At 48.7% G+C, this 22,140-nt stretch overlaps 1 protein-coding gene across 3 annotated transcripts in view; it reads left to right on the forward strand.

Moving 5' to 3' along the window:
- The window catches only part of MDN1 (midasin AAA ATPase 1), a 2,688,524-nt gene that overhangs the window by 1,711,172 nt on the left and 955,212 nt on the right, over positions 1-22,140 (forward strand). For all 3 annotated transcript variants that reach the window (XM_069606482.1, XM_069606484.1, XM_069606483.1), the window contains exon 60: positions 13,346-13,560. In XM_069606482.1, coding sequence (XP_069462583.1) covers positions 13,346-13,560 — 215 coding nt within the window. The remainder of the gene's footprint in view (positions 1-13,345; positions 13,561-22,140) is intronic.

Consider the following 22,140-nt stretch of genomic DNA (forward strand, 5'->3'; position numbering starts at 1 on the left):
CCCAGGGGCAATGTAATTAACCCCTTCCAGTACTTCGACAATATGATGATTTGTACTGGTTCTGTTCCCAATTTAAGACTAGTAAAGTCAATGGTGACTTTACATGCCCTGGGAGACAGTAGTCAGTCCCAGGATATGGAGTCTATGTTTGGGGGTCACTATGACACCCCTGTGTTATTGCACTGAGGGTGCTGTGTAATGCATATACTAAAACAGATGATACCCTATGGAGTAAAAGACCCCATAGCCCATAAGCACACACTAAGTCAAAGACATTCCTCAAATCATGCTTAACAGTGGGAAGGAAAGAGTCTCACTCTTAGCAGGAGAAAAAAACAAACCCCAAAAATCCAGCAAAGTTGCTGGGGGACTTTATAGGTTTGGGAAATTAGCCTTTTAAGAGAATTCTCCCTAACAGCTTGAACTACCCAAAAGGCTTGGTAGCAATGGACATGCAGCCAGGCTTAGTCTAGGAGTTAGAAGGGATGTAATTGAGTACAAGGACCATTGAGCACACTTATAGTAAAGGAAACACACACTGCAGTTTTATTAAAATATGCTGATTTATTAAATATACTATGCAATGCTAAATTAAAATTAATTTGGATAAGTGAAAACAGTTCACACACAGATATTTACATTGGGTATTTGCTGTAACAATACTCATTTCAAATAGTAGACCTTTAGATGACAATCCGGTTAGTACAAAAGTAGTTTCAGGTTAGAAAATCATGCATTAACTAACATTTTCGGAGTTAGCAATACTGGTAGGTTAACAACTCTGGGAAAGCCTTATCTTTAGAAGTCTAACCCTTTCTGGGCAATGAGTATCTCAAAATATCAGATGAGGCACTGGGGGAACCAGTGAGCCTTGACAGCAGACCAAAGGAAGGCAGCAGCTGTCAAATAGCTGAATAACCATTTTTGTAGCAAGTAAGTCCTGGAAGTTTATTGAAAGGGTTCAGGGGGGCTAAATTGGCCTCTTGTAGGATTTCAGACCCTAGGACGGATGTTCTTGGGCACGGGGCAACACAGTTTGGTTGTCCACCCCAACAAGCTAAGGAGTAGCGCACAGCAACACAACTGCCCAGTTAAGTACCTAGGAGTGAGACAGTACCTTCTATGTTGAAGAAAAGTCAAGTCACCGGCAGGTCTCACCGGGAAGACAACAGCCGCACTGGTGCGAGTCTCTGGCAGCTGGAGGAAGAACGTTAATCTTCGCAGCACTTTGTTGTGGAGGCTCAACACAGGCTTTGTAGCAGCAACGGTTTTTCACCCAGTAGACTTTTTTCCTTCTCTCTGTTCTCGACTCTTCTGAAGGGACTTCTACTATCGGGATGGAATCTCCATAGACTCAGGAAGATGCCCACAAGTTTGCAGCCGGATATGCGCTGAACGAGATGATGCACCGCAATGCCAGGGGTCCCAGGGTATTCAGGTTTTGCAGGCCTGGAAGGTCACAGCACATTGTGGGATGGCTCAAACTGCAGATGGTATGAGACTGGTTAGGCCCATCAATCCAAGGGAGGAAGTCATCTGGTATGGATCTTACCTGTCACACAGAAGATAGGGCTGGAGCAGCAGCATCCACTCAGGCCGCTTTTGGCTGTTGCTGGAGGTAGCTGCAGATGTCCTCTTTCTTCTTATGCGGAATGGATCTTCCAGTCGTCTTCTCTGGCTTCTGCATCTAGACCCAAAGGAACAGCCAGGCACCCAGTTAGAATGGGATCCTCGCAGACACTCGAGGGCAAAGACCTGAGAAGTTTTCCTGTCCTCCCAGGCACACTGGCGCCTCCGGGTGGGCTTCCAAGTGGGATCCTGTTGAAGAAAAAGAAGTGAGCAGAACTTACCCCACCGAGGTTAGCAGAGGAAGGCACAAGAAAGGGCAAGCCATTGTGAGTTGGCGAAAAAAGACAAACACCACTTTAGGTCAGTGGTGACCCATGTGTCCTTTACTGCAGGTGCGATAGCAGCCTGCGTGTAAAAATCACGATAAGTCTGTAGAAAATATCCACTGCCATCAGCCACTCAGACTTGCCACAATAACTAGAAAGCTACAGGAGAAGTGAGAAAAGGAATACTATCTATCCCCTCGGTCACCACTCAGCAATCCACTTCAGGTGGGGTTGGCTGATAACACAAATGAACAGCATAGGTAGGATAAAAAATATCCTGCAACAAATTACAGTGTAGAGGGGCTAATAGTGTCCATGTTAATCAAGTAAGTATAAATCAATAACATTAATTCGCAATTGTGATAAACACTGTGTTCAGATAGTCAATCCACACTCCTTGGTGTGATAGATACTACAAAATGATAGTGTTTTACAATTTCACAAAAGATAACGTGTTACGGACAACAAAATATCATCAAGCGAGATGCGAATTCCTCGCAGACGGCGAAGAAATGAAGAACGGATTGACTCCAGTCACGGAAGATAAAAGGGAGTCTTAAAACTGCCACAGGTTGACCCTTGTAAACACATAAACCCGAACAGAATGAAATTGGACTGAATCGAGACATGGAAAGACCTCCTCTTAAACGGAACAAACACCTTATGTTTGTTCCATGCAATCCCACAGCTTAAAATCACAAGACTTAAAAGTGGTCCAGTTCTTCGTTGACCCAAAGCTAGACTATGTATGGATAGATTTCCAATCCCAAAATACTATGAATCTAATCTAATGATGGATATGGGGAAGCAATTTCGACAATTAAGCTCTGCAGCAACAGCAGACTGACACGAAAAAGAACCAGTGATGCACAAGGAGCCTGGTCAACACACAGACTACTTCCCAAATTGCTCTGTATCAAGTACTTACAACACAGAGCTGGTAGATGCAAGGTCACTAGAATACTGTAGCTTCTATTCAAGAAGTAATACTAGTGAGAGGCGAATGTACAGGCCACGAACAAACGTACGCAACACCTTTTCTAGAGAGACACAAAACATAGACGAGAAGTAGCATACAAAGCAATCACCATCTGTAACAATCATCTATTCCTGATAACTTGCCTTTCACTCTTTGCTCATGGAACTCACGAGGCCATGTTCACCTCTTTCAAACAAAGCGACAAGACCTTGCTAAATACCACATAATATGTTTACAAGAGACCTGAATCTACAATTAACCAATGTGCAATGGCTACATCACATACATGAACACGGCGTTACAAAGGGCGCCCATTGTCTGGGTTGTTGACCATGATCAAAGTGGGAGTAAATTTGGAAATAATAGAAACAACAAATCTGAATTCCTGGGCGCAACTAACGAGAAATTTGCTCAGATTGAATTCATTTTATGTGGTGACTTAAATCTCCACCTTTTTCATTCAGACGGTCTCCTTCTTAATCGAGATATGTTACCACTCGGGGGGGGGGGGGGGGGGTGTTGGTTGAGGGGCGGGGGGGGGGTTGAGGGGCGGGGGACGGGGGAGGGGCGGGGGGGGGGGGGGTTGAGGGGCGGGAGGGGGGGGACAGGCCGGCCAAAACACACATGTCCCGAGGCAAATCGAACTGTATAATACAAGCTTATTCCCAAAGGTTGGGTTGCCTATACCTGTAGTCCTAGTTTGTAGTGTTCCCAGAGGGTACTGCATACAAGCTGAGCCTAACAGTTGTATATCGTATCTCTATACACAACGCGTTTCGGGCAAGTTTGCCCTTAATCGGGCGTGGACAATTCAAAAAATTCACAATTCATAAAAATTTAATGAAATGTATAATATCAGTCTTTTTGGGCTGTGTTTTACAAATTAAAGGAATTACATATTTTTGCTTGATTACATATAAAAAAAAACTACTGACCTTAATGTGCTAGCAGTATATTCTGGCTAGTAATTGTAAAAAATTATGTTAACAAGTATATCGGTCACCTCCTGCTTGTGTAGCTGAATCTGTGAATGAATGAAAAAGTCCTTCATGAGTTTAGTCATGAAAGGTGGGCTAGAATTGGGACCAGTCGTTTCGGGATAGTGATGTCCGAATTCTAAGCTCTGCATTTTTATCTTGCACACAAGTTTTTAGTATAAAAGTGCTCAATATGTGGTACTAGTTCTGGTTAAGATAGTTATTAGTGGAGTCGAAAATCTTGAATCTGCTGTAAAGCGCAGATCAGCAGTCTTGTATGTATACAGGAAGTTATGATTGGATAAGCCTGGAGGAAACAACCCCTACTTAGTTCGTAATGGGCCTGGATATTGTATTATTTTCAGATTTTTACAAATGAATGGTCATACCTTATCTGTGCTAGTTGCAACCCCTTGTTTCTTCATTCAAATCCGGGCACTTTACTTTTGTTGCGAATGCAGCTGCGCGTTCACTGAGTTCATGGTTTCTCTCAATCACATCACATTGCCTAGTGTCTATAACGAGAGGGTTATTGTATTGCATCTTTTTGTCTGTGTTTTTGCAATTACACTATGCGGACCGCTAAAGATCAAAAATCGTATTCTTACTTGTGGTGGGTTCACTGCGGGATCATTCTCCTTCGCATGCTGCGAGTTTTCACTGTTGATTGACGTTACCCTGGATACCAGCGTGCTCGCGCGCCAGTGAACAGTCAAAATAAATTAGAAAACGGACTCTATGGGCGCAATTTGAGCGCCCTCTTTGGATGGTGTTTACCGTATTGAAAATGGGTTCTGGAGCCTCTTAATGGATCTCTGGGTGAAGACAAAGGTTAGGTGCCATGGCACTGACAATAGGCACAAGTGGAAGCTGTTCGCGGCTTGGTGCCTGTCGCAGAAGGTCAACCCTCTGAGGGCCACGGCACCTCAGATCCTTCTGTATTTGTTGTCGTTGGCTAAGGCGGGGCTGGCGCACGCCTCCATCAAAGTGCAGCTGGCGGCTATCTCCCGCTACACCAAGTCTACTGGTGGTCTTCTTTGGTGACACTGTATAGTCAAGGAGTTCCTCAAAGGACTGTTTCAATAGTTCCCGCTGGTGAAGGCGCCTGCCCCTGTGTGGGAACTCAACATGGTGCTGACGAGGCTTATGAGGGCCCCCTTCGAGCCTGTACATCAAGCTCCTCTCAAGTTTCTTTCGTGGAAGACAGCATTTCTCGTGGCCAACACGTCTGCCCGGATGGTACGTGAGTGTTAGGCAGAAACCTGTGCAGTTCCCTCTGGGACCACTGCAAAAGATTTAAGACTACAGGTGTTTGGCAGTAAACCCACTTGGTAGCAGTCTGTACAACACAGATTCACTTGGTAGCTGTAGCTGAGCAGTCAGACTTCACTCAAGAAGAGTTAGGCAGTATACAGAGTATTCACAATAGGTCAAAAGAACATAGTAGAACAAGTAAACACTGACCAGAGCTTGGTGTAAAAGAGATAAAATTATTTATTTAAAACCACATCTAGAAAAACACACGGGCACTAATAGTAAGCAATTCAAAAACACGGTCACTAAAAGATCTACACTCCCTTAGAAGAATATTAGACAAGTCTTAAGTAAAGCCCCACTTATTTTCAGACAGCGGTGAGCGCTTAACGCAGATGGCACTCTAATAATTTGTTGTAAAAGGGGGACAAAAGCAGAGTATAATGTGAAACAGATCCCAACACTTTTATAAGAACAAAACAAGAGAGGAAGGCAGGTAAAACCGTGAAGTTAGAGTTCAGAAGGCCGGATCCACTTTAAGAGGATCAGAACGAAATGTGTCCAAGGTCACACGGTTGAAGTGCACAAGAGTCTTGCAAAGGTTCAAAAAGAGTTGGACCAAAAGAACGGGACCAGTTAGAAGGTCATGGCGGCCAGCCCAGTCCAGAAGGTTAAGGGATTATTATTACCTTGTAGCAATCTTTAGAAAGGGAGGCCTGGCGGACACGGTACCTTAAAGTGGTGAGAATACTCCAGCGGGGGCAGTTGTTCCTGGCAGCTTCTCCCTCGTCGGATTCTCGGGTCCTGTGGCGACTTCTGAAGTTCCAGTCCCCAAGGCCCTGCTTTTATGCAGCACACCCCCATTCACTCAGCCTAGCTGTCAATCAAACCTGCTAAGTGGTGAGCCGGCCGCTCACCACTTGGGCCAATCACACAAGAGTGCAACTTCAGTTACCAAGGTAACGCAGTCCAGGGTGCCTAAACCCCCTCCCACACCCCCTGTGGTACCCAGACAGAGTGGCACCACTTTTGGAGACTTCTGTGGAGAAGCCCGCCAAAAAGTGGAACAAAGGGCTCGACTTGGGTTGGAGTCACAGAAGAGAACACAAACGTCATTTTAGAATCGAGTCCTGGCAAAAAATACCAACTGGCGAATTTAATATTAAATAAATAAACCAGCGGTATGTTCAAGGCTATGAGAATTAAATAAAGTTGGTAGCCTCGAACAATGGGAAAATCCCATAGGGATATATTCGCGGTCGAGTATAAAAAGTAGCATCCACTGCAACCAGCCAAAACTCGATCAGGGGGGACGGAGACATGCCCCTTCGAATAACACACCCCGGGGCAATCGAATTGCCCCGACCAGTACGTCCACAATATGATGGTTTGTTCTGGTTTCTGTTCATAATTTGGGACTAGTAAAGCCAATGGTGACTTTACATGCCCTGGGAGACGGTAGTCAGTCCCAGGGTATGGAGTCTATGGTGGGGTGTCACTATGACACTCCTGTGTTACTGCACGGAGGGTGCTGTGTAACGCACATAGTAAAAACACATGAGACCCTATGGAGTAAAGGACCCCATAGCCCATAAAACACATTAACAGTCAAAGGAACACCATAAATCATGTCCAAGAGTGGGAGGAGAAAAAAAACAAACTCCAGAAATCCAGCAAAGCTGCTGGGGGGCTCGCTAGGTTAGGAAATTCAGCCCAAAGAGAGAATTCTCCCTAACGGTGAGATCCAGGCCCTGTCACACAAGCCGCCTTATCTTACTTTCCACAAGACGCGGGTGATGCTGCAGACGCACCTCTCCTTCATGCCAAAGGTCCCTTCGGAATTCCATCTCAACGAACCTTAGGTGTTGCCTGTGTTTTTTTCGATGCTGCCTTCGCCGGCTGAAAGGACTTGGAACTTCAGCGCTCGAGCCACATGCCACATGTGCATGGAGGCTGCTGCAGCTACCAGCCTTCGGGCCCCTTGGATCCTCCCGGTGGTTGTGTTTAAGGACCGGAAGGTTCTTGTACCGTATTGTCATCCCAAGGGCTGTGCCCTTGTACCGGCAATACGTCAGAGGGGGCACCTAAACGCAGCTCTACCGACCCCCGGGTCGAGGGTGTTGCACCTATCGGACCTAGGCCCGAGGAGCAGGGTTGGCTTGGAGGAGGCTGGGCCCAGTGGGCCAAGCAGCACGTCGCAGGCACATGGCAGGCAGCTCGACAAGATGGTCGTGGCGGCAGACAGAGGCACCTGTCCGACACCATTCCAGGAATTCGGCAAAGAACAAGTGTCAAGGTGGGACTGGCCTCAACGAGGTACATGGCCTACAGCCTATCCCTCTTTTGCACAAGGCAGTTTCCCATTGCGTCCATATGGGCAGGGTACGCAGCGGCTCCAGCAGCTCCTAGCTACCCCGTCAGCACCCCCTGCCACCTCTTCGGCCAGTGAAGCGGGGTTCCTTGAAAGGTTCCTCGGCCTCATGAAGTCACCTCAGATGGGGGTTATCCTCAAGGACGCCATCATGGAAGTCCTCCCCGCAATGCTAGCGGCACCACAAGCGCTGGCACCCCATGCCACGGCGCAGCCGCTGCCTCCGGCTCCCCAGCCGATGCATCAGGGGGCTCCGTACCAGCCTCTGCCGCCTCCTCAGCCTCCAGCCGCGGTCCCTGTACCCCGGCTACCAGCGCCAACTACTACTAATCCTCCTCCACAGGATACGGATGAGGAGGAGGATCCTGATATGCCATCCTCAGCCAGGGCCTTCCACGAACGTCTTGCAGGGCTGCCGTAGTATCTGGGCCTACCCGAGTCGGCAGAGGGGGTTCTGGCTGAAGTCCTCACGTGACGCCTCTCTGCCAAAACGGGGAATCCACTGCAAACCGATGTCTCCCTGGCCAAGAAGGGTTGGCTCAAGTCCTACTCGGCCCAGCCGATCAATCGACGCCTGGACGTTAAGTACAGGCAGATGGAGGGGGATACACTCTTGCTCTCGGCCCATCCTCCGCCACACTTCTCTGATCGCTGAAGCTTCACTATACTCCAAGCCTCAGTCGTCCTCCGCATCCTCCTCTGCAGTGCTGCTAGGCAAGGAGAAAATCTTCGAGGTGTTCGGGAAGAAGCTCTATTCCAACGCGTCCTTGCATCTTCGTCAGGCCGATGCCATGCTGGCTGCCGCCAACCAGAGGTTATGGCGGGAAATTGCGGACTTCCTCCCGGAACTCCCCACTCAGAGCCAATCACGCTTTAAGGCGGGGCTGGCCGAGGCCAAGCTGGTGGCGAATGACCTCATGGAATCCACCATGGCCCATATTGACACCTCTCTCCGTGCCATCTGTATCGCCACGGACATGAGAAGGACACCCTGGCTCCAGGCAACAAAATTCAACCTGGTCGGCCAGGAACGCATATTAGATCTACCCTTCGAGGGAGTGCGTGGGGGGGCCTCTTGCACTCCTCCACAGACAAGCTGGACAAAAAGAAAAACAGCTCACAAACGGCCAAGTCTTTATCCATCCTGACAAAGACCACGCCCAAATTGTACACCCAATCTCTGCAGCACTCCGACAGCGGTCGTATGTACTGAGGGTTCCGCAGCTGTTGGGAACGGAGATCCAGGCAGCCGGACCGCTCGCCGTCTTAGAACCGGAGTAAACAACAAAAAGGGTAGGGGGGGGGGAGTAAGGGCTTTTTCCAGTCCCCCCTCTGCGACAGCCTCTGAGGGAATGAAGGCATGACACACCCCTTCAAGGCCAACGTGTCTCCAGTGGGGGGCAGGCTTGCTCTCCACGCACATTTCTGGCACCAGAATTTCGCAGACCCCTGGATCCTCTCTGTAGTATCCACGGGGTACTGCCTCCCTAACCAAGCCTCTCCTCCCCACCCACAGGTTGGGACAGCAACTCTTTTGGCGGAGATCCAATTGCTCGTAGAGAGCCAGGCAGTGGAGGAAGTCCCAGCCTCCCAGCAAGGCTTGGGTTTTACTCCAGGATTTTCACCATTGAGAAGAAGAACCAGGCGGGCCTGAGAGTTGTGCTTGACCTTTCCACCCTCAACCTTTCCTTACCCATGCAAAAATTCAAGATGGTTATGCCGGCTTTTATAGCGGAGACATTGTACAAGGGAGACTGGATGTGCTCCCTGGATCTGAAGGACACGTACCTACACGTCCCCATTACGCAGCCCCATCGTTCTTTCCTACGGTTCAGGATCATGGGCTACCGTATACCAATACAAGGTCCTTCCTTTTGACCTCAACTCGGCCCCCAGGGTCTTTACCAGGCTCATGAATACGGTGGCGGCCCTCCTCAGAGCGCAGGGCCTCCACATCTACCCATACCTCGACGACTGGCTCGTCAGGGCTACATCTCCGGGAGCGGTCCACCACTCTTCCCATGCCCTTATGAACACACTGCACGATCTGGGCTTCTCGCTCAATCTCAAGTCACAGCTGCAGCCCACGCAGACTGACATTCTTGGGCCTCATCTGGGACACGTGCTCCAAGAAGGTATTTCAGTCAGAGGACAAGATCTCGGCCATCAGAGGGCCACCACCTACTTCCTCAGCAGAGAGGTGACCTCGGCATGGTGGTACCAACATCTCCTGGGTCTATTGGTGGCGGTCCTATTAGTGAGATTGAGGAGGATTCAGCTGCACTTCGCGGCCTCGGGGAACCAAGAGCAGGGCTCTGAATCCAAGATGATCAGCGTTCCTCCATCTCTCCACCCGGACATAACATGGTGGTCCAGTGACTGCAACTTACCGAGGGGCAAGCCCTTCTGGCCGCCCAGCCCGCAGGCCACTGTCACCACAGACTCCTCGCTCGAGGGCTGGGAAGCCACCCTAGACCATCTCTCGGTCTACGGCACCTGGACTCGACGGGAGCAGGAATACCACATCAATTGGCTAGAGCTGAACGCCATCTGGCTAGCGCTCAAGGCATTCCTATCACTTCTCAGGGGCAAGGTTGTCCTCATCCAGACAGACCACTCGACCAGCTTGTACTATGTCAAAATGCAGGGAGGGACCAGATCCCCTCTTCTGTGCAGACTGGCAATCAGCATGTGGGAGTGGGCCCTGGAAAACGACATCTACCTCGCGGCAGTCCACCTCCCGGGGGAATCCAACCTGGAGGCGGACAGGCTCAGCAGGCTGGGAGAGGACAGATGAGAGTGGCAGCTAAATTACCTCGTTATTCAGGATTTATTGAAACAGGTGGGGTCATCCCTGGGTGGATCTCTTTGCCACCTGCCACAACCAGAAGTGCCCCCAGTTCGCCTCCTGGCAGGGACAGGGCCCCGGCTCACTGGGCAATGCATTTTGGCTTCAGTGGAACGGCATAAGGACTTACACCTTCCCGCCCACGCCATTGATTCACAGAGTAATTTGCAAGATCAAGGAGTTTCACCAACTCAACATCATTCTAATAGCTCCATGGTGGCCGGCCAGGCCATGGTTTTTGGAGCTGCCATCTTCTGGCGCAGCAGGGGGGGGGGGGCAGGGTCATCCACCCGCGCCACAGAAACTAGCCCTCACAGCGTGGTTCCTGAGCAGGTAACGCTGCGACACCTCAGCCTCTCACAGGCTAATCTGGAAATCCTACAGGGCGCAAGGAACACGGCCTACCAGGGCCTGGTATAAAAGCAAATGGGCCAGATTCTGCCTTTGGGCAGACTCCAAAGGAATCGATCCCCTGTCATGTACTTTAGACGACATGCTCTCCTTCTCGGCGCACCTCGCCCACTCTGGTGTGAAGGTTGCCACTTGCCGTACATTGCAGCCATCGGAGTTTACAGGAACTCGGAGAGGGGGGATCTTCTCCTCCAATCCCATCGTCAAACATTTGACGGGGCTCGCAAGGCTCTACCTGCCCGTCAAGAGGCTGCACCCAGTGTGGGACCTCAACCTAGTCTTGGGTGCCCTGGTGCACACACCGTTCGAGCCAATGGCGTCCGCCAACATCAGGCTGGTCACCATCAAGACAGCCTTACTAGCCGCCCTCACCTCGGCTCGCACAGTCAGCAAAAGCCAGGCGCTGGTCGCCTCGGAACCATATACCACCTTTCACAAGGACAAAGTAGTCCTGGGGACATACCCGGCATTTCTGCCCAAGGTGTAGTCTGCTTTCCACTTGAACGAGTAAATGGTCCTTCCTACGTGTTTTATGCTGATCCCAAGGACGAAGTACAGAGTGTATTGCACTGCCAGGATATCAGGTGTGCCCTGAAATTTCAGGCCTCCAAGGCTTCCATATCATGCTGGATGATCTCTTCCATCAAACAGGCGAACAAGGGCCAGCACAAGCCGCTTCAGGCCAACATGCACGCCCACGCAGTCAGGGCCAAGGCAACAGCTATCGCATTACAGCACCATGTCCCTTGGCAAGTCATAAGCAGGGCGGCCACTTGGGACACTCCCTCAACTTTCTACAACCATTACTGTTTGAATAACGGTTCTAGATATGACACAGCATTCGGACAGGCGGTTCTCAGGAACCTAGTTGCTTAAGGAGGGTCTCCTCTCCACCCTGGGACTACATTCATTAGTAATCGCCCACCAGTATGGAGTAAAGGGGACGGGACATAAGAGTAATTATAAGTCACTCACCGTATTGACTGTCCCCTTTCCTCCATACGTCCCACCAACCTCCCCCCTAATAATACTGGTATCATTAGGCAATGTTAAATCTATAGTCGACGTGTCAATAGGGACTGATTGTGGCGCCGGAGGGCGGAGTCAGGGCAGTGCATGCTCCCTGGGCCGCACCCCACACTGAGCTCTGGGTCATACTGCCCCCAGCCAATGACTGCCTTCTCCCTGAGCCCCTCTTCTGACAGCCATCTTCAGATTTGGTAGCACGTAAAGTGGCAGTATGTTCAAGAAGAGGGGGAAGAGGGGCAGGAGGGAGGGTTTGCATGTGAATCCATGCCAGACCCATGCTGGAGAAATTATAACATACTCTTAGTCCCCTTTCCTCCACACTGCATGGGTGTCCCTCCCGTCCAAGGGACGGGAGACAAAACCTTAAAAAAACCTTCTTTCCCTTTAAATTTAGAGGCATGCTGGTTATAGGGGAAATACAGTTTATAAGTGAAAGTGAAACTTTCCTTTTACTGAGGATTCCCATCCTGATGACGTTAAATATTCATGAGCATATGAATCCATACCAAACCCATGCTGGAGAACAGTTACAGGTAAGTATCTTGTTCCTTACTTAACTGTAACTCTTGTTCTGTGGCATGAATTCACATGCGAACCCTCCCTCCTTCCCATGTGTGGCTCTTCTTGGTTCATACTGCCTCTTTACGTGCTAACCAAATCTCAAGATGGCCACGAGGGGTGGAGTTTAGGGAGAAGACTGTCATTGGATGGGGGCAGTATGACCCCGAGGACAGGGGTTGGTTTAGAGAAGAAATACAGTTTTAAAGCTAAAGTGAAACTGTTTATCTTTTACGGAGGATTCCCAGCCTGATGACCCGGAGAATTCATGAGCATGTGATTCCATGCCAAACCCATGCTTGAGACCCATAGTTACAGGTTAGTAATTTAAACCATATACAGCACCTAGGATGGGGCGCATCCAAGGACTCAAGACATTTCATGGTGCCCCTTGCTGATGAAAAATACTTTTGTGATCATCTGATTCCTGAATAATATATGTCAGAGATGAAAAATCTAATGGGGGAATAGCCATCAGAAAGAACATTACCATAATTTGTTCTTACTATTAACAGCACCATTGCACTACTCTGCCTCTGTGCATGAATCCACCCTAAGAAAGTGTATAGTACAAAACATGTTAAAGCTCAGTGGTATGTCCACGTGTTCATTGCATTACATAAGAATAGTCTTGACGTGTTCTGCTGGTTATAGTTACCGGTGTACATCCCACATTCCTATTACCGTGCCCGCATTGTATTCAGTACCTTGCCATTCATCTAGTATAACCCAGTTGCCATTTTCTGTTTTGTGTTCAAATCTACATGCTGCACTGCCCTACAACATCTATGTGCCCAAAATTTCAGGACTGTAGCCTTTGCTATGGTGAAGTTTGCCACCTCCTTGACCTTACTAGAATTTCTTAATTGTAACCTGTACTACCTTCTAGGGCACTTAATATGGGCGTTGTTAATAGCTTGATATTATCAATGTCCAATTCTTTTAATGATGCGTTTGTGCAACTTCTGGTTAATGTTCGTTTCGATTTATTAATTTCAACTGCCCTTTCTGTTTCTGTTCTAGGGCCCTGGTATATTTAGCACTGCTATCTTGTCAAAGTGCTTTCATGAGGTTTTCACAAGCAGCAGCAAAGCAGTCAAGTGGGATGTGAGTGTTCTCCCAGGTCTGTTGTCATCTCAAGTGACCTTGGGAGAATGGCTTGAAAGAACACAGCAGCTTCAAGACACAAGCTCTGTCTTGTGGAGTAACTTTACTGTTTCCTCTATGGCAGAATTCAGGCAAGTTGATTTATGATCGGTTAACCAGTGTTTTACAGACAAATGTTTCCTACAGTAAAACCGCCTATACGAGTACCTTTGTTTGACCTAATTACCAGTACTCTCATGCAAGATCTGCCACTTCTTCCTAAGTAGCCTCCAGCAGCTTTTCTCTAGAGGATTCTTGTCTATGTATGTAATGATCGAGCTTGAATTACCATGGCACTGTGTGACTTGACACAAGGCTGTCAACAGTGGTTTGTTAGCATTTCTTATCAAGCTTGTGGAAGTGGCTGTTTACTAAGCTCAAGATGTGGGTATTCTGCACTTATGTAGAGATGAGGCCCATGGGCATGTTGTGCGAAACAAAGAAAATAAATACCAATAAATAGGCATAGATCAGACGTCTGCATTGTAAGTCTTTCCATCGTGTCATTGCATCCACAACCCTCTTGTTTAAGTCCATTAAAAAATATTTTTAAGTTCATTGAGCACAAGCATGTCTTACAGAGAAATTCTTGGTGACCGTGTCTTTCAATCCTGTGTGCTTTTTTTTTTTTTTTTTTTCCCCCCACCAAGATACAATGGGCCTCATTACGAGGTTGGAGGCAGCCATGGAGCTATTAGCTCCATGGCTGCCTCCAAATCCCTACCAACTCCTGTTACGGAGACTTCTCCTTCTAGGGCTAATTTCCCTCACCTAGTGAGTCCCCCAGCAGCTTTGCTGGACTTCTGGAGTTTGTTTTCCACCTGGTAAGAGTGTACATCCTTTTTCCACTCTTACATGTGTTTTGGCCTATGTGTTGTACTCATTGTGTGATCTTGGGCACTGGAGCACACCACTCCAAGTGCCCCTGTTGTATGGGTTACAAAGCACCTTCAGTGTAGTAACCCAGGGTTGTCTTTTAGACTTCCCTCTGACTCCATTTCGCTGGGGCTGACTACTGTCCCCCAGAGAAAGGTAAAGTTGCCATTTACTTTACATAGTCATTTTTACCACAGACCCAGTACACCCCATCTTACATGGAGTACTGGAAAGGGCTAATCTGTACCCCTTTTCTGTCTGTACCTCCCTGAGCATTGTTTCGCTCTTTTAACAATTAGACTTGGCTGGTGGCAGTGGTATCTACCCTAACTTTTCTACCGCGATTATATTAGATAAACTTGGTACTGTTCTTGGCTATTATATTAGCCTCGAACATAAACCCGCTTAACCAAATCGACTTTCTCTAGCCACATCCAGCGAGTGCAAAGTCCTTTCAGCCGGCGACAAAGGTGTCGGGAAGAATACCGGTAACACCAAGGGCTTGTTTAGATGAAAGACCAATGGCACCTTTGGCATGAAGGAGGGGTGTGTCTGTAGCACCATCCTCGTTGTTAGGGAGAATTCTCATTCTATGACTAATTTACCTTACCTAGTGAGTCCCTCAGCAGCTTTGCTGGATCTCTGGAGTTTTCTTTCCACTTGGTGAGAGTGTGAGCTTTTCCCCCCACTCTTACACCTATTTTTGCTATATGTCTTTTACCAGTTTTTAAGATTGAGTACACCACTTCAGTAGCCCCCTTCTTTGTGAGTGTCGCACAGCACCTTCAGTGCAGTGACAGGGATGTCGTTCAGACTTCCAACTGACTCCATTTCTGAGGTGACTACTGTCCCCCAGAAAAGGGTAAAGTTACCATTAACTTTACTTAGTCAAATTTAACCACAGATCCAGTACACACCATCCTACTTGGATTGCTGGAAGGGTTAACTCTTAACTCTTTTTATCTGTACCTTCTAGAGCTCTTTTAACATTCAGACATGGCTGGTGGCAGTGGTATCTACCCTAAATTTCTGCCGTGGTTACCTTATATAACCGTGGTAATATTGTAGGTTATTGTGTTAGCCTCAAACTTAAACCCGCATGACCAAATCCTTTTTCGTTTGGCTCCGGTTGGGTTTATTCGCCATTTCTTTTTGTTAAAGTCCTTCTTGTGTTTTACTTTGCGCGGCAAACTAGGTTTGCCTTCTTTGTTCACCGTCTTTTGGCGGGTTTCTGCAGAGAAGCCCTCCTCTTGGCGCCTGGGTGTCTAGGTAGACTGAATTTGGGGAAGGGGTGTAGTCACCCCTTGCACAGGGTATTCTAGGAAACCCAAGTCGCACTTTGCCATGATTGGCTGAGGTGGTTGTCCCAGCTGGACAACCCCCCTGCTGTGTGATTGACAGCCAGGATGTGTGAATGGGGGTTTTGCGCATAAAAGGTCTCTTGGGCTAGAAGTCAGTCGCCTCTGGAACTACAAGGAACCGAAGAGAAGCAGAAAGAACGACGGCTGCTGCAACTACCCCGTCCCGGTGAAGCCCTGCTGCAGTCCTGAGCTATCTTCCCTTCGACGACTAAGAGGAAATCCAGTCCGGAGTCTTCTTCCCTTGAGCCTGGTGGGGATAACCAGCTCATCTTCTTCAGCCAGGGATCTCCGCAGTAGTCAAAATCGCTGCACACTGCTGTAGTGGTCCAGATAGCCACTACAGCAGTGAGCCTCTCCTGTTTTTAAGGAGCACACCTTTTCGTTGTCGCTGCTGCCGGTTTCATCCCTGTGTGGTGCACACCCCCTTCAGACATCCTCCTTCACAACAAAGCTCCAGGAATCGTGGGTCTGCGGGAAACCAACAGGAACAACTGCCAGGGCACAAGCTGCATCGTTGGAATAAGGTACTGTGTTCTACTTGAAGAAGCTGGGTGAATCCCTTTTCTTCATCCTCAAGGCTCGTCCTAGTCTTCCCTCCTCCTTATAGCTTTTGCTTCCGAACATTGACAATATCCAAGTACTTTTTGGCTACACTGAATCGTGAACTGTCTAACGGTGTGCTATTCGGCACAGGTCTCCGTAGTCACCTAAACCTGGCTCCGACCCTTTGACTTTTGAATCCTGTTTCTGAGTGTTTCTCGATACTGTCTGTCTAACCTAAATATTGCCTGTGATTTTTGCCTCCAACTCCCTCTGGGTATCTCGGGTGCTAAGTGTGTTTTTGCCCCGGTAGCATTTCATGTCACAGATACGCGTTTATTTAGTAGACCGAACTGTCAAAAAGTGATCGCAACCGTATCCGTGGTATCGTGTTTTGTTCATAACACCGGTTCATTCAAACACAGGGTAGTTACCCTTGAGACTTAAAGTGAATTGGTTAGTTGTAGTATATTTAACGTGTGGTTTTGTTTAAAGTTTAATAGAGGTGTTGTGTTCATAACTGATGGTTTAAAAATAAATGTACTTATTTATTTTTTACCTGAAACCTTGAGTCAGTGTTTGCTTGAGTCAAAGTAATTGTGGTCCCTTTGTGTAATCTCTGCTACTGCTCATATACTCTTGAGATAAGCGTGGCTGCTCAGCTACTGCTACCACTGTAACTTAGTAGTACAGGCTTGTACCAAAGGTAAAACTTGTATTGCCACCTACTGTCTTAATCAGGTGTAGTGGTCCCTAAGGGCACTGCACAGGATTCTGCCTAACAACTCTGCCCTGGTGATTGGAGCAATTACAGGTCCATTCCAAGGTTGGCAGAACCAGTAATTCCCCATTCACCAGGGCCCTTCCTCATTTCCATTTGAGCCCCCATAGGGCTCAATGGGAATGGGGAAGGCGCTAATAACGGTACCGCAAATGTTGGTACCGTTATTAGCTCCAGAGTCCCTTTGCGGGTCCTGTCCTTAACGCCTGGAAAAACCAGGCGTTAAGGGAGGACCCGCAAAGGGAACTCGTAGTAGGGCGGTAAGGGATTACCGGCACTGGTGCCCTTGCCGGTAATCCCTTACCGCCCACCTCGTAATGAGGCCCAATGTCTTTTCTTGTGTGGCTTCTATGGTGCAAAAATTAAACTCCTAGAATAGAGATCATAGCTCCAACCCCTACTGGCCTGATGATTCATTTTATTAGTCGCATACATGTCAACATTTGACAAATGTTAAAAGTTTAGTCCCTTTCTCTGTCCATACTTACAGCCAGCCTATCATTTGTTCCAGAACAATACCCATGTCATTTTACGTTGTTTCAATTGTTTTTCGTGAGGGGTGTAAGCAAACCTATCTGCCGTGAATACAGTGAAAAACGCACCAAAGTTAATCAAATCTTTCTTTGAGTAGTGGTAGGACCAGATTACAATTTTGTGGTTACCTTGGCCCCTTTTTGGGGTTTCTTAAACTCTTTGCTTGTGACTTAAAAAATAAATTTTGAATGGATTGTGTCCTCCAACGTATTCCGCATTATTGACATGTAATGTCCACAGCTGTGCACTTCGGAAACTTTTTCGGCAGAGGGCGTTCTCCGTCGATGGCGTCGGGTCGATGTCCCTCAAAGGCCTCCATCGAGGGCGACGTCACCGGATGTTATAAATAGGACGCACGGCGCCCGTAGCCTCAGTTCCGTTTTTTCCACAAATTGTTTGTTTCGGAGACTCGGCGTGCCTCGTGTATTCCTTGTGAATATCTTCTTCTTCAACCCCTCCGACTCTGCAGTCTGGCTTAAAGACTTGCCGGGACTGCAAGTCGAAAATGTCACTTACTGACCCGTAACGCATTTGTTTGTGGTGCTTGGGCGAGAGTCACGGCACAGACGACTGTTCCAAATGCCTGTCGATGACTGCTAAGGCCTTGCGGGAGCGTAAGGGAAAGCTTCAGGTAGGGGTTCTAAACCCAGTAAATCCCATAGATCGAAGTCCAAGGGTATGTCCACCGACGACTTGAGGGGCGACTCTCCGCGTCGGAAGGATTCCCCGGGATCTCGGTCCCGGAGTGGTTCCCGCCATTCGTCGTCCTTGTTCCAGCGTTCTAGGAAGCGCCGACACCGGTCACCTTCCCCGTCGTCCTTGGAGGATGGAGCCGCGAGGAAAGTGGCTTGTCCAGCAAAGTCCTCGACTCCGGAGGAATGGGCTGCCTTCAGGGAGCAGATGTTAACGATTTTCCAATCGCAGGGCACAGTTCCGTCCGCGCCTTCTAAAGAAGCCGGCAAGGAATGGTCTTGATCCGTGGCTTGTGCGCCTTCGGGCTCAGGTCCTCGGCATGATCCTCATTGGGAACCTTAGAGGTCCCGTTCGGACAAGGCTCAGGATGGTCGCAAGAGACGTGCTTCTAGGTCTCGGTCCTCGTCCCCAGCGAGACCGCAGAAACCTGTTAATGGATCGAGGTCCGGGTCGACTCCGTTGGCATCGGATCCGGATGTTGAAGCTTTGCCTTTGTATCAGCCCTCGTAGACGCCGAAGCCATCGGTGCCCTCGATGCCTTTGGGGCCTTTTGCCTGAAATTTACCGTTGGAGATCCCTGGTACTGTGGATCCTACAAGGAAGGCTACTTCCAAGTCTCTAAGGCCCGTTCTGGACTCCAGTACCTCGGCTGTCCCGAGACAGGACTTTTACCTCCCTCTGGATGACATCTATGAGGAGGAGGAGGAGAGGTTAGATTTAGATCTTGACGCTGTTGAGCCTGATGTGGCTCCTGTCTTTTCAGAGTATAGCCAATTGGAAGACTTGAGACAATCTCTTCATGACGCTAGTGGGCTGGACACTTCCCCGGAGGTGGAATTTGGCAGGCCTGGGGCTCATGCTGAGTCGTCATACAGGAGATTTATGGTTAGAGTAACTGAATACCCTGGTTGGGCCATTCCTCCTGAAGCTTTTATTCAGGATGACTCAACTGACATTTTGGATCAAGGTCCGTCCTCTGACCCGGTGTTGCCATTTCATTTGACCTTGCATAAAAGCGTGGCGGCTGCTTGGCAGGACCCGGAACCGCTACCAACAGTTAACAAATCATTAACTAAAAAATACTGCCCTTCCGGTAGCGACCCCAGCTACCTTTCATCTCACCCCACTCCCGAGAGTTTGGTGGTTCAGGTGGCCATGGCCACCTCGAGGCAGGCAGCGTACCCTACCATCCCTCCTGTTGTTGATGACGAGCGCTTAGACGGTTGGGCACGCAAGGTGTGTTCTGCTGGGAGTGTGGTGCTAAAATACACCAACTCCACTTGTGCCTTGGCAAGATATTCCCACACTCTGTGGAACTGTTTCTCTTGCGGCTGAGCATATTCCCGATGGGGAAGAAAGGGATGGTTCCTGGCTCTCTTGCAAGATGGCAAGGATGCCATTTGTGAATCCCTTCAGTCGCGTTTGGACACGGCCGACCGTGTTTGCCGGTCCATGGCTACGAGCACTGTTATACGCAGATTTGCGTGGTTTGCGGAAGTCTGGTTTTGCTCTGGATGTACAAGCACGTCTTCTGAGCATGCCCTTTGATGGCGTGCCTTTGTTTGGCAGCAAGGCTGACGAGAGCCTTGAGAGGTTGCAGACCTCAAAATCTGCAGCCAAATCTTTAAGCGCAGCTTTGCGTCAACCTCTGCCTTTTCGTCCTAGGGGACAGCAGTGGAGGGGAGGTTATTTTCGTTACTACTCCTCGTTTGGTAGAACGAGAGGAGCCGCCAGTGAAATTGGTCCGCGTAAAAGTACCCGTAGTGTTCGGGGAAATAGAGGTGCCAAAGCCTCTCAGGCAGCTGCCTTTGTCTTCAGGCGCTTCCGCAGCTGCTCCAAAACAGTCATGAGGCCATGTCCCATGGTTCGCTGGTTGTGGGCAGACTGTCTCAGCATCTCCAAGAATGGGGAGCCATTACTTCGGATGTGTGGGTTCTGGATACTATAACCCACGGCTACTGCCTTCCCTTCCTACAGCGGCCTCATGACAATCTACTGGGTAATCTCTTTGAAGCTTCCAGATCCGCTCCTTGTGCAGGAAATCTTGACCCTGCTAGAGAAAGGCGCTATAGAACTGGTGCCTGTAGCGGAGAGGAACAAGGGATGATATTCCCCATATTTTTTGATTCCAAAGAAAGACTGGGGATTGAGACCCAGCCTGGACTTGCGTTGGTTGAACAAACTTCTCAGGAAGGACAAGTTCAAGATGGTCCCTCTTTCTCCATTCCTCCAGGCCCTTCAACTTCAGGATTGGTTGGAGTTGCTTGACCTATAGGATGCTTACTTTCATGTGCCAATTCATCCCAACCACAGAAAGTACCTGAGGTTTATGCCTGTCAACTCGCACTTTCAGTTTCGGGTCCTGCCATTCGGATTGACCTCTGCCCCGATGGTCTTCACCAAGCACATGGTGGTGGAGGAAGCGTATCTCAGGTTGGGGCGGGGGGGATTCACGTCTACCCCTACCTGGATGACTGGCTGATCCGTGCACGTTCTCCCGAGCAAGCATTGGATCACCTCGGTCTCACCTGCGGCTTCCTCCACAGGCTGGGCTTCTCACTCAATTTCAAGAAGTCGCATCTGACACCTGCCCAACAGCTCCCTTACATCGGGGCTGTGTTGGACACGTCCTTGGGGAAGTGCTCGCCTCCCAAGGTGAGGGCTCATTAAATTGTGCAGATGGTGGACAAGTCTCAACATAACCAGAGTCTCCCGGCATTTGAATTCTTAAGGTTGCTCAGCCTAATGGCATCCTGCATTTTTCTGGTGCCAGAGGCCAGGCTGAGGATGAGATTCTTGCAATGGGTTCTTGTTAGGCAGAATTGCATGCAGTACCCTCTGGGACCACTACACACAATTAGGACTACAGGTGTTAACCAAACCAACCTTTGGTATAAGTCTTTACCACACAGTTTTTGGTAGCGAGCTGAGCAGCCAGGCTTATCTCAAGAGTGAATGTGAGCAGTACAAGTAGTTATACAGAGGACTTTCGTTCGCAGTGGTTCAAGTAGAGACTTGTACTCGAGGTTTCTTGGTAAAAAAAAAACTCAGTAATTTATTACACAATCAGTTAGAAAACATTTCGCTAGCAGTAGGAAACTTAATATTGTATACCCATACACTTCAATACAAAACTGTAAGCTTTTGAGACAGGTTGAGCTCCCCTGAAATAGGATCCAAATGGCAGTTCATTTACATATCAGTGAGCAAAAACGACAAAAGTAAGTAGAATAGATCACATATACTTTCTAGGCAGCGCAAATAGTTTCAGTTCACCAGAAGAGTTCAATACAAGTCAATAGGCCAGGCCAAAGTCAATGGGCTAGTGTTCTGGATAGGAAAGAGCAGTTCTGGTATCAAACGGTAAAATCTTTGCAAATGTTCTTAGTAGTTTAGGCGAAAAAGAATCCTATGGTGGGTCACAAGCTGATTAGGGCTGCAAGTGGGAAAGCTTCACAAACTTTCACCGCAAGAGTGGCGTTCTCTCAATCGGGTTGGCACAGTACCTGTGTATGAAGAAAACAAATGTTGCTGAAGTTGTGGTTCCTGGCAGTCCCTGCAGATCTCGCTGTTCCTGAGCCTCAGTCATGGGGACAAGAGGGAGGACGTCGGACTCCTGCATTGCACGGGATTGTTGAAGAAAGCAAACAAAATGGAGTCACTTCAGTTCAAGTAGCTGTAGGTTCAAGAACACAAACTGGTGTCCCTCTCCCTGCTTAATCCTAACCAGCCTTGAGAATGGTATCCAGGTGTTTTATGAGTTGATTGGTCCCACCAACTCAAAGGAAGAAGCCGTCCTTGAAGTAGCTTCTCTGTCGAATGGAGTTTGGCAAATCGGACCTGCAGCAGGGCTTCACCAGGAAAACCAACGGTCTTCCGGCAGCAGC

This window comes from Ambystoma mexicanum, chromosome 4p (genome assembly GCF_040938575.1).
Source record: "Ambystoma mexicanum isolate Mex_15411 chromosome 4p, UKY_AmexF1_1, whole genome shotgun sequence".
NCBI classification, from domain to species: domain Eukaryota; kingdom Metazoa; phylum Chordata; class Amphibia; order Caudata; family Ambystomatidae; genus Ambystoma; species Ambystoma mexicanum.